Source organism: Trichomycterus rosablanca, chromosome 23, assembly GCF_030014385.1.
Source record: "Trichomycterus rosablanca isolate fTriRos1 chromosome 23, fTriRos1.hap1, whole genome shotgun sequence".
In the NCBI taxonomy this organism is placed as follows: domain Eukaryota; kingdom Metazoa; phylum Chordata; class Actinopteri; order Siluriformes; family Trichomycteridae; genus Trichomycterus; species Trichomycterus rosablanca.
In genome coordinates, this window is record NC_086010.1 from 6,393,285 (window position 1) to 6,405,493 (window position 12,209).

The window sequence follows — 12,209 nt, forward strand, 5'->3', positions numbered from 1 at the left end:
AGCTGGGATGCCAAGGTCTATGGAAATAGTCTTGTACCCTTTAGACTGCTTGTGCTTGTTGATGATAGCATTTCTGGTCTGCTCAGACAGCTCTGGCCTTGTTTGGCATTGTTTCTAATTTTGTATATCCAGTTTTAGTAAACACTTTATTTCAGGAGATATATTTTTCAAACTTTAATTACGTTTTGTGTACTGATATTCAGGTGTGCAAATAATGTTGACCACAACTATATAGCCATAGGAGGAGAAAAAATAGATTTAAAAAGGGCACACAGTGGCATGCTTACTTTTTTTCATTTGGCTACACCCGGGTCTAGCTTAATTTATTGAGTGTCTGACTTACTATGAATAAATCTAAAATCAATACAATTTTCTCTGCTAATACTGGTGTCTGGTTTTATGATTATTTTGGTTCAGCAGGAAATATATTTAATGACACAGGTTTCCGGTTGTCGTTGTTGTCGCAGACACTGACGTTGATGGGAAACCACCTACAGACTCAGCATAGATCTCAAAATATTTTTTTTATTTGCATAACACAGAAACAAAAGGCTACACAATCAACAGTATTTATTTTATTAGTATATTGTAGTTTAACAAAATGCTAAAGAAAAAAAAAACTACAGTGAAAGAACATTGTAAAAAATTTTAGGAACATATATATGGAAGTGTTTTACCACATCATATGTCAAAAATCCCCCATAAAGATATTGGTAACCAAGACATATCTATTATAACAAATTATTCAAGATTTCAGTCGCCTGAGACTTGCTAAGTGGCCTGTCTGGCTCTCTCAAAAGTGACGGTGTGCACATCTCACACACACTCACTTGCTGCTTAAGATTTTCGTGATTTACACTCAGTATCCAATTAGGTTCCATGTAAAAGGCCACAGCCACATGATCCCAGACAAAATACTGCGCACCCCTCAATTCTGTGGCGTACACTTCACAATCCTCTTCATCTACCTCCAGCCTGTGTTTGTACTCATCTGAAGGAGCCTGGCAGCACCAGGTCACACTCCCCTGGCTGTATCCGCACACTTCCGGATCATCAAATGGGAGGCGAGGGTAACTTTGAAATTTCCTGATGTGTCGTGGATGCACCAGAATTGAGTATGTAATCTCTTTTTTGTAGAACCTGGTGTCTAACACACGCAGAACTGGAGACGTTTTGTAACAGAACTGCCTGCTGTAGAGGGACAGGAGCCGTCTCAGCTGAAAGGTAAAACGGAAGTTGCCATAACGTGATTTTTTCTGGAATGTTGGCGAGGTGGTGAAATTTTTCAGAAAAGGTTGCTGGGAAGGGTTATACCAAGAAAAATCCAAGGAATCAACAAAATCATCCTCTGCCTGGCTAATGTCTTCGTCAGTCACATATAGGCTCCACCACAGGTATTGGTCCTGGTCCTGGGTTAAACGGAATCCACCATTGCTGAAGATGCCCTGCACCCCAGTCTCCCCTGTTACATGGCACACTTGAGACACATTAAAGACCAGAGGCTTGGGATAACGTGGAATGTTTTTCCTCTTTAAGTAGTGCTGGTCTACAGAAGAGTCTTCTTTTAGCTCTTCCAAGCTTACATGCTCTCTTGTACAGAATGAATAAGCTTTGCCTCTTGAATTTCTGTCCTGCTCCCAATCTCTGAAAAAAATGGGTTTAAAAACATTATTTTATTAAACGGTATATATCTTTACTAGTTAATTTATTCATTCAATTATTCATTCATTCATATTTTAACTTGTTTCAGTGCGTTTCAGCCACACCCATTGTAAAAAGGGTCTGGCTGAAAAGATTGTGATAACATTAATTATATGAAAGAAATTATATTCTTTCATCTTTATGACAACAGTTTGGGTTTGACCCTTTTCTGTTTCAGCCTAAATGGACTCCTGTGTACCAAGATCCATAAAGAAATTGATTAAATATTCTGGTGCAGAGAATTTTCAGCGGACTTTACAGAGCTCTGACCTTAGCCTCTACGAACACCCTTGGGATGAACTGGAACTGTGACTAAGAGTTAGTGTCTGACCTTACAAATGCTCTTTACACTAAATGGGCACAAACACCAACATAAATGATCCAAAACTGTTTGGAAAGCCTTTTAGGAAAGTGTAGGCAACTCCATAATAAGGTCTATGATTTCGGAATAGGATGTTTAACAAGCAGATGACCACATATTTTTGACCATGTAGTGTGTTTTTCATTTAGAGCATCAACAAAAATGGCCCAGACTGTCAAATCTTTTGCATAATATTTAACTAAAATAACAGCAGACTCCAGATTCAGTTAGAAGAGAAAAAAAGCTCCAAGCTTTAGTTCAGGTTCCACTCGAGAGGCATCAAACCTTTGTAAAGATCCGAATCAAATGCAAAACACTGTTATAGTTTCTAGGGGGGTGAAGTTATCGCACCCAGGACCTTCTTGCTGTGAGGCGACAGTGCTACCCACTTAGCCACCGTGCCGCCCCGGTGGGTGGTAATTTATTGTTTTTTTTTTTGTTTTTTTTAAAGATGACAAATTTTACCCACGTCTTTTACTGTCACTTACACTTACACAGAGCTACTGGAATTTTCCATTATAGGCCTAAGGATTCTGATACTTTCCATTCTATGCTTAACTTCCTATAATAAAAGCATTAAAATATTCTCCTAATTACCAAAATTTTAAGCCATTTTCCAAGGTACTACATCACAACTTGATAAGTGTGTGCACAGCTTAATGTCGTCCTGTTCACTTGTAATCATGTTTCTTTTAATCACTAGGCAATACAACTGCACTAGGCAATACAACTGGAAGTAAGCAATACACATACTGTGGCACTTAGGAAAAACAAAAACTGTATAAACTGTACAGAAATTCCTAATCACATGCAAATGATGAAGTTAATTGTAAGAAAAGGTTTCTGGAATAACCAGAGAAAGATTTCTTTTATTAAAGTTGCAAGGTTGTGATGATTAGGGAAGAGAAATGTATTAAAGCTTGCAGCTGCAGAGATGCCAAAAAGACTTTTGATGTACTGTCAGTAAAGTAAGATAAAATAAGGTCCTGATTCAGTGAAATAATGAGCTTAACAAACTTAACAAGCTCCCTAACATTTTTGAGCTGATACAGAGAGAACTGAAGCGTCAAGGCCAGGTCAAGACTTTAAGCGTCTGCCGGTTAGAGATAACAGTGTCTGAAAGATGGGAAACAGCAGTCAATAATTTGTGTCCAATCATCTCCACGTCGCTTATTAAAAAGGGTTACATAAAAAAGCGGGGCAATTACATCCCCCCTGTTTGAAAGTGTTTACAACCTGGACATAAATTCAAAAACAAATGCTGCTCAGAGTACATCTATTTTAAACACCTGCAATAAAGTTGGAGCCTTGTTCTCTTTTATTCGAAACCTCGTCTCTGGCGTTTTTATTTCATACTTTGTGTTATTTTATTAAGTCTGGTGTAAGTGATTTGATATCCTTGCTCCACGACATTAATTTCTTGTAATTTTTTGTTACCTGTCAGCCATAAATGCCTCTTTATTTTCTTTCTCAGGTCCAAATGATAACAGTTTTCCGCCTTCTACCCTGTCACACACACACACACACACACATTCAAATACATTAATAAATGTATTTTTAAAATACACATAATACCCTATACCCATAATCCCATAATCGCCTATGCTCTTGTCTCTTTTACATTCCCCCAGCATTACATCGTTTCACATTCAATAAGAATCAAGTTTAAAGAATTAAAACATACAAATAATACTGATCTGTAAAAGAATATGTACTGATTTTAGCAGTAACATAGCTTACATGACTGTGGACATTAAGACTAATTGACCTGTTTTTGATTGGTACTTTTTATTCAGTTTAAGCATCCTGACAATTCTTCCTCAGGATAGTTTTTGGGTTTTCATCTCAACCCTGGAAAGATATGATTTCTCTTGGTACATTTTAATGGGTGCAGTTCTGCACAGTTCAAAAACATCTTTTTCACCCTAGTGGGCATCGTATAATTGTTAGATTAAGACGGATAGAAAGACAGGAAAACAGTTCAGCTGTACATAATCTAATCTTTATTTTCAGATTACATATAAAACCAACAAAACATCCAAAGCAGGTCGGCCTACAAAGGCTGACACGTACATAATAGATATAATGTTCCTGACCTGAAATGTATTAGCTGAATTGAACAAGTACACATACTTATGGCTGTGTAAAAATATACACTATACTAGTCATGCCACATTACTGAGGCAGCTAACATATTACACAAACTTAAAGAAAGAAAATCTTTATAATGAATAATAAAAAGCCCAACAAAGCACTGGAAAATGAAGAAAATAGACACAGAAACATGAATAAAAAATAACAACAGTAAACGTTAAGAAGCAATAAAAGTTATTGTAAAATGTGTGGTGGGGTGTAGGGCTGTATTTCTTGGTGATGTCTCTTAAATTTAGTGGTTCAGGATTTATATTATAGTATTAATTTTGGTTTACAAGTTTAGCCCTTTGACTCTCTGACATTTATCTGACATCACTGTATATTTTAGCCAAAATTACCACGCAAGTAAAACAGCAACATTTGTAACATATCTGTAAATATTTTTTTTCACTGAATGTTTAAAACACACCATTAATTATAAAAAAAAAACTTTAATGATGTGTTGATTTTTAATTTCAATATTTACGCCTGTTCCTGTGTTGTTGAGACCTCAAAGTCACACTTTATAAACTCCTCTGTGATTATTTTGGGCTCCGCTCCCTGACAGAAGCTTAGATGCTTGAGGAGCATCTCCTTGTTAAACTCAAAGACCTTATCTTTTGGCACATGGAACACCATCGCTACGTGGTCCCACATGTAGTACTTCCTTTTCCTTGTAGGTACACGGTGTGCTTTCAGGTTATAACCTAGTCTAAAGCTGTGTGTGTTGCTCATGCCCTCTGGTTTCCATAGTATTTTCTCATTCTGGAACTCACACACTGTAGAACACTGGAAAAGTGGACATTTACCAAATTCTGTCTGGCCATCTAGACCATGAACCACGATGGCATACATGACCTCCTGCTTGTAAACAACTGTACCATAGATACGCATCTGTGGCGTCTGTCCCATGCAGAACTGCTCCGAGTATCTGTTCAACAGTTCCTTTATGGAAAAGGTGAAACGGAAGTTGCCCAGCCTAGAGGACTTGCGAAAGGCTGGTGAAGAGGTAAACTTGTGCAAGAAAGGTTTGACATAATCAACATCAAAATTATTATTCGATTCATGGCGAAGGAAATGTTTTTCAGCATCTTTGATTTCAGAATCAGAGACAGATAAACTCCACCACAGCAGGCCTCGCTGTGGATCCTTAAATCCACCATCACCCAAGATGCCTTCAAAGCCGCTGAAGTTAGTGTCATGGCGTAGATTGGACACATGAAACTCCACTGGATGGGGGGACCTTGGGATAAACTGGTATTTATTCAGGTAGCTTCTCCTTATCTTTTCTCTGAGACTCTGGAACGTTAGGTGCTCTCCTGGGAAGTGATCTTCCTGGGTTTCCATTTTTGTAGATTTAAGCATTTTGGTTTGGCTGTCTAGGATAGCAAACTGGCAAAAAAGGGAGAAAATAAAATAAATATAGTCTTATATAATAATATAATATTACATAATCTTATTAAGTTCCTTAGGTTAGTAATGTCGACAAATTATCTGCAGATAGTGAAAATTTGAAGCATTATGGTTTACGGCTGTAAAGCGACTTTGGGTTTGAGACAATATATTGAACTTATTAGTGTGATTGCAGAATGCAAGCACACTATTGTTATTGTTATTTTCGTTTTCAATATATTAGTGTGATTGCAGAATGCAAGCACACTATTGTTATTGTTATTTTCGTTTTCAATATATTATTATTATTCTGCCCGTTTTTTGTCCGTGCTTCTTCTCCCGCAGTTTTCGAGATATCGACCCCGTTCCAGCGCCAAATCGTCCGGCCCATACGGGAATAGAGCGCTTGTATACAACTTTTTGATCGAACCAACACTGTGGGCACAGTGCCCGTTTTAAGGTGCCCGTTTTTCCCCATTGACTCCCATTCATTTTGAAATGAATTTCGAGCTATCAACGCCGTTCCAACCCTTGATCGACCGGGTCATTAATTAGCGCCCAAATCCAAAAAATCATCCGGATACGCCCATCCGTGTGGCATTTATGCCCGTTTTTGCCCGAATTTTTGGACAAAAATCTTGACACCTTTGGCTTTCCACAGAACGTCAACGTGATGACGTAGACGGCATCTTCAGGCCGTTCTGAGAATAGAAAATGGCGGCCGCCAAAAAATCTGACTTATTTTGGTCTGTAACTAAAGTATTAGTGATTTTTAAGATGAAAACGCTGCACAGAATGAAATTATAGTGCAGTTAGACTTTGCAGTGAGCGTCATATCGTTCGCGCTGCAACAGAAACAAAGATATTTATATCCGTTAGCTTCAAGGCTAACGGATGCATTGAAATCAATGGGAATTGCTAAATGCTAAAAGAGGGACCGAAGTCTGAGTGCACTATGCCTGAAATCTGTAAATGAGACACAGCCGATCATAGATTGCGCAATACCATGGCCCCTGTAGTGATAATCACATGTAAATGAATGAGTACTGATTTGTAAGCAGTACAAACGTGCAGAAATGCATTTTTTTACAGGTTTGGCTTTTCAAACACACCCAGAGTGAACTTGTGCTCACACCACAGCTTGTGCACAGATACAGTGGCCTGTCTGGGAGAAAGTATTCACACCCCACGCACCGCACCACTTCTAAACGCATGCGCACCCCCAACCTGCGCACGCCCGCCGACCGGCACACGGCAATCACACTCGCATTTTCTCCGGAAATGCACTCTCTAGTTATTATTCTGCCTGTTTTTTGTCCGTGCTTCTTCTCCCGCAGTTTTCGAGATATCGACCCCGTTCCAGTGCCAAATCGTCCGGCCCATACGGGAATAGAGCGCTTGTATACAGCTTTTGGATCGAACCAACACTGTGGGCACAGTGCCCGTTTTAAGGTGCCCGTTTTTCCCCATTGACTCCCATTCATTTTGAAAAAAAATTCGAGCTATCAACGCCGTTCCAACCCTTGATCGACCGGGTCATTAATTAGCGCCCAAATCCAAAAAATCATCCGGATACGCCCATCCGTGTGGCATTTATTCCCGTTTTTGCCCGAATTTTGGGACAAAAATCTTGACACCTTTGGCTTTCCATAGAACGTCAACGTGATGACGTAGGCGACATGTTCAGGCCGTTCTGAGAACAGAAAATGGCCGCCGACAAAAAATCTGACTTATTTTGGTCTGTAACTAAAGTATTAGGGATTTTTAAGGTGAAAACGCTGCACAGAATGAAATTATAAGCCAGTAACACTTAGCTTTGAGCGTCAAATCGTTCGCGTTCCAACAGAAAAGAAGATATTTCTATCCGTTAGCTTCAAGGCTAACGAATGCATTCAAATCAATGGCAATGACTACATGCTAAAGGAGGGACCGAAGTGTGAGCACTGTGTAAGTGCACTATGCCTGAAAGCTGTAAATGAGACACAGCCGATCATAGATTGCGCAATACCATTGCCTTCCATTCATTTTTTTTAATGGTTATTTAATGGTTATTTCTATAACCTTTATTTAACCTATAAGAGCCCCATTCACTTCCATTCATTTTTTGAAAGTTTGAGATATCGACACCGTTCCAACTCTAAATTGTAAAGCCCACTGATGTTACCCCGACTCAGATACAGCATGGGGACTCGAACCCACGCCCACCTGCCACGCCCTGTTTTCAGCCCCATTCACTTCCATTCATTTTTTGGAAATTTTGAGATTTCAACGCCGTTCCAACTGTAAATCATCCGGACAGTTAATGACACCCCAACCTGGATACAGCATGGTCATACGCAGCCCCGCCCGCCTGCCACGCCCACTTTTTTTATATTTCTAGATATCAAAGGCGTTCAAACTCTAATTTGTTTAGCCCACTGATGACACCCCGACTTGGATACAGCATGGTCATACGCAGCCCCGCTCCGGACGTCAACGCTGTTCCGACTCTGAGCCGTCCGGCCCGTCGACGCTGCTCCCAGCTTAGATACGGCGTTCGGATAAGCGCGCACGCACGCCGACCGGCGGCACACGGCAATCACACTCGCATTTTCTCCGGAAATGCACTCTCTAGTTATTTTTATTATCATTATCATCATTGTTATTAGCATTAAATATGAAAAGTGTGTTCTGGGTCATTCTAAAGAATTCTTTTTTTTATTTTTGTATTTTATTTGTATTTGATTTGTTACTTATTCAAACTTATTCAAACGGTACAAAGTCACATTTACTTTAAATTAACTTTAAAACAAATGAAAATGATTTTTGTGCTCAGTCGGGTGAATCTGTGCTCATACTGCAGAAAATACTGTGTGTGTATTCCATGTGCACTTATAATAATTTAAGACAAAAATCCAGACTTTCCTTAGATTATTAAAAGAAAACCAATATTTATTTCACTTACACTGAGCTTTGTGCCTATGTTGTGATTGTTTAGCTCCAAACAAAGACAATTCATTAACTTAATTATAATGCAACTGCATGAAGGGGGATTTTTGCAGGGAGATTTTTCAAGTGAGACGTGATCTAACATGCATAATAAGAAAGAAACTTAACATGTCATGGCTAGAATATGAGGTTTTGGATCCAGCTGGGTGTAAATTAAAATTGAAAGTATTACCAAAACAGGTTTTTTGAGACTGCATGTTAGTCAGCGATGTCGAATGAGGATTCATATGGGTTATTGGTACAAGAAAAATCCCTTTTAAATAATGTGTTTAAGATGTTCCTGTCATAAATACATTACTTAGGAATCACAATATTTTTTTTTCCTTTTAGTATATTACGTAAAAACACTGACAGAAGAATGTTTGTTGGTTTATTAGGATTTTAACGTCATGTTTTACCCTTTGGTTACATTCATGACAGAAACGGTAGTTACTCATTACACAAGATTCATCAGTTCACAAGGTTATATCACCACTGCCACTGAAGTCAGAAGAATGAAAGCTGCAGTACATAATTGTTTGTTGGGGAGATCTTTGTGGTAGTAAGCAAATTTCAAATTTGTTTTGTCTCAGAGCCATGCTGGTTAAACAAGACACTAGACGGACAAAAGTATATGAAAACCTAACTTGATGGACATCTAATTCCAAAACCATGAGCAGTAAAATAATATTGAACACCCCTGCTTCCTCTATTCTCAAGATTTTAAGGTGTGGTCAGGCACTGATGTTCAACAAGCTTTCAAGTGACGTTCCAATTTGTTCAAAACTCACTTTATGCACTGGGGAGCGAATCTTAAACAGGAAAAAGCTTTCCACAAACATTTTCAGCATTTAGCAGACGATTTTCTCCAAAGCGACTTACAGTACTGTGACAGTATACAATCTAAGCAATTGAGGGCTAAGGGCCTTGCTCAAGGGCCCAACAGTGGCAACCTGGCAGTGGTGGGGCTTGAACCAGCAACCTTCTGATTACTGGTCAAGTACCTTAACCACTAGGCTACAACTGCCCTACCAAACTGTTGCCACAAAGTTGGATAAATGTAATTTATTTTATATTTATATGGTACACACTATGGCCATATGTGTGAGCCCATAAAAACTCTTGATCCAGTTGCCATTTTTAAAATAATTATTTTAGGTATTATTTGTATTTTTTTTAGCCTTTTAGAATTTGTAACACCTCTAAACAACAAACAAAATGTGTTTTTTTTCTTTCCCTACTGTCTGCAATAAAGCTGCTTCCTGTTTTTCATAGCAAACGTTACTCGCTGTTTTAACCTGATCAGAATGTTGTGACCCGTTAGATTTGTAAACCTTCATACAAGGGTTTTATTTTACCCCACTTACATGCTTCTTTGGATCAAAGTCAAAGTGAATGAAATCAATATAAATGTAATTACTCACCAAATGATCAAGTGAACACAAGTGAACAAGTCCTTAGATTAACTTTACTGCTGTGCTGAATGAATCATGTTATGAGTTACAGTTTTAAAAGATGCCAGCAGTAGTTGCTCCTCCCTTTTAATACAGGAATAAGGCTGAACATGAAAGAAAATGCAACCAACTTCATTTACATGTCCAGATGCCCCAAGTTTTACGACCATCTCAAGTTTCTTGTGTCCTGCTGTAAAGATAAGAATGTCTGCATTCTGAAAGAAACAAAACATCCTATAGATGTAGTCTCTGTAGAAAAACATAACAATTAAAAGCCATTTGCTTTTAAACATCTTAATCTAGACCTTTACAGGACATTTATAAGACTATATGCTTTATAATGACATTTATATGATCATTATAATTTATATAATATAGCAAATTCATGTTAGAAATTTCAACAGATTTTACAAGTGTGCACCATGCCACATTGAATGGCCATGCCACCTGAAAAGGGCTGAAAGGACTCACAAATTAAAAGCTCACAAACGACTTAGTTTCCGTTATTCCTGTTAGCAGTGGGTGTGGTGGAAACTCCCGAATTAATTTACATGAGTGGGGAATTCCGTATACTTAAGGCCAGGGTTCCCCAATAGGCAGCCGCGGCCCGATTACGAAGAGTTGGCCGCTGCCAATACGTCACCTCTATCTCTAATTATATTCCGACTACGTAAAATACCAATTAGAGATACAGTGCCTTGCAAAAGTATTCAGCCCCCTTGAACTTTTCAACCTTTTGCCACATTTCAGGCTTTAAACATAAAGATATGAAATTGTAATTTTTTGTGAAGAATCAACAACAAGCGGGACACAATCGTGAAGTGGAACGAAATTTATTGGATATTTTAAACTTTTTTTAGAAATAAAAAACTGAAAAGTGGGGCGTGCAATATTATTCAGCCCCCTTGCGTTAATACTTTGTAGCGCCACCTTTTGCTGCGATTACAGCTGCAAGTCGCTTGGGGTATGTCTCTATCAGTTTTGCACATCGAGATACTGAAATTTTTGCCCATTCTTCCTTGCAAAACAGCTCGAGCTCAGTGAGGTTGGATGGAGAGCGTTTGTGAACAGCAGTTTTCAGCTCTTTCCACAGATTCTCGATGGGATTCAGGTCTGAACTTTGACTTGGCCATTCTAACACCTGGATACGTTTATTTGTGAACCATTCCATTGTAGATTTTGCTTTATGTTTTGGATCATTGTCTTGTTGGAAGATAAATCACCGTCCCAGTCTCAGGTCTTTTGCAGACTGCAACAGGTTTTCTTCCAGAATGGTCCTGTATTTGGCTCCATCCATCTTCCCATCAATTTTAACCATCTTCCCTGTCCCTGCTGAAGAAAAGCAGGCCCAAACCATGATGCTGCCACCACCATGTTTGACAGTGGGGATGGTGTGTTCAGGGTGATGAACTGTGTTGCTTTTATGCCAAACAGAACGTTTTGCGTTGTGGCCAAAAAGTTCGATTTTGGTTTCATCTGACCAGAGCACCTTCTTCCACATGCTTGGTGTGTCTCCCAGGTGACTTTTTATAGATATCTTTGAGAAATGGCTTTCTTCTTGCCACTCTTCCATAAAGGCCAGATTTGTGCAGTGTACGACTGATTGTTGTCCTATGGACAGAGTCTCCCACCTCAGCTGTAGATCTCTGCAGTTCATTCAGAGTGATCATGGGCCTCTTGGCTGCATCTCTGATCAGTCTTCTCCTTGTTTGAGCTGAAAGTTTAGAGGGACGGCCGGGTCTTGGTAGATTTGCAGTGGTCTGATACTCCCTTCATTTCAATATGATCGCTTGCACAGTGCTCCTTGAGATGTTTAAAGCTTGGGAAATCTTTTTGTATCCAAATTCGGCTTTAAACTTCTCCACAACAGTATCTCGGACCTGCCTGGTGTGTTTCTTGGTCTTCATGATGCTCTCTGCGCTTTAAACAGAACTCTGAGACTGTCACAGAGCAGGTGCATTTATACGGAGACTTGATTACACACAGGTGGATTCTATTTATCACCATCAGTCATTTAGGTCAACATTGGATCATTCAGAGATCCTCACTGAACTTCTGGAGTGAGTTTGCTGCACTGAAAGTAAAGGGGCTGAATAATATTGCACGCCCCACTTTTCAGGTTTTTATTTCTAAAAAAAGTTTAAAATATCCAATACATTTCGTTCCACTTCACAATTGTGTCGCACTTGTTATTGATTCTT

The 12,209-nt window shown here is 39.0% G+C and overlaps 1 protein-coding gene across 3 annotated transcripts; it reads right to left on the reverse strand.

Moving 5' to 3' along the window:
• Positions 1-564: 564 nt before the first annotated feature.
• Positions 565-10,028, reverse strand: LOC134301197 (uncharacterized). 3 transcript variants are annotated; one of them, XM_062985793.1, is made up of 3 exons: positions 9,979-10,016; positions 3,500-3,568; positions 565-1,644 (listed from the first exon to the last, which is right to left on the reverse strand). In XM_062985793.1, exons 2-3 carry the CDS (start codon positions 3,508-3,510, stop codon positions 732-734), a joined length of 924 nt encoding a protein of 307 aa, XP_062841863.1. In that variant the 5' UTR covers positions 3,511-3,568; positions 9,979-10,016; the 3' UTR covers positions 565-731. The 3 variants fall into 3 exon arrangements, 2 of the variants coding, with proteins under 2 accessions (XP_062841863.1, XP_062841864.1); XR_010007422.1 differs by lacking the exon at positions 3,500-3,568 and having other exon boundaries at positions 1,594-1,644; positions 9,979-10,028; XM_062985794.1 differs by lacking the exons at positions 565-1,644; positions 3,500-3,568 and adding an exon at positions 4,050-5,587 and having other exon boundaries at positions 9,979-10,023.
• Positions 10,029-12,209: the final 2,181 nt, after the last annotated feature.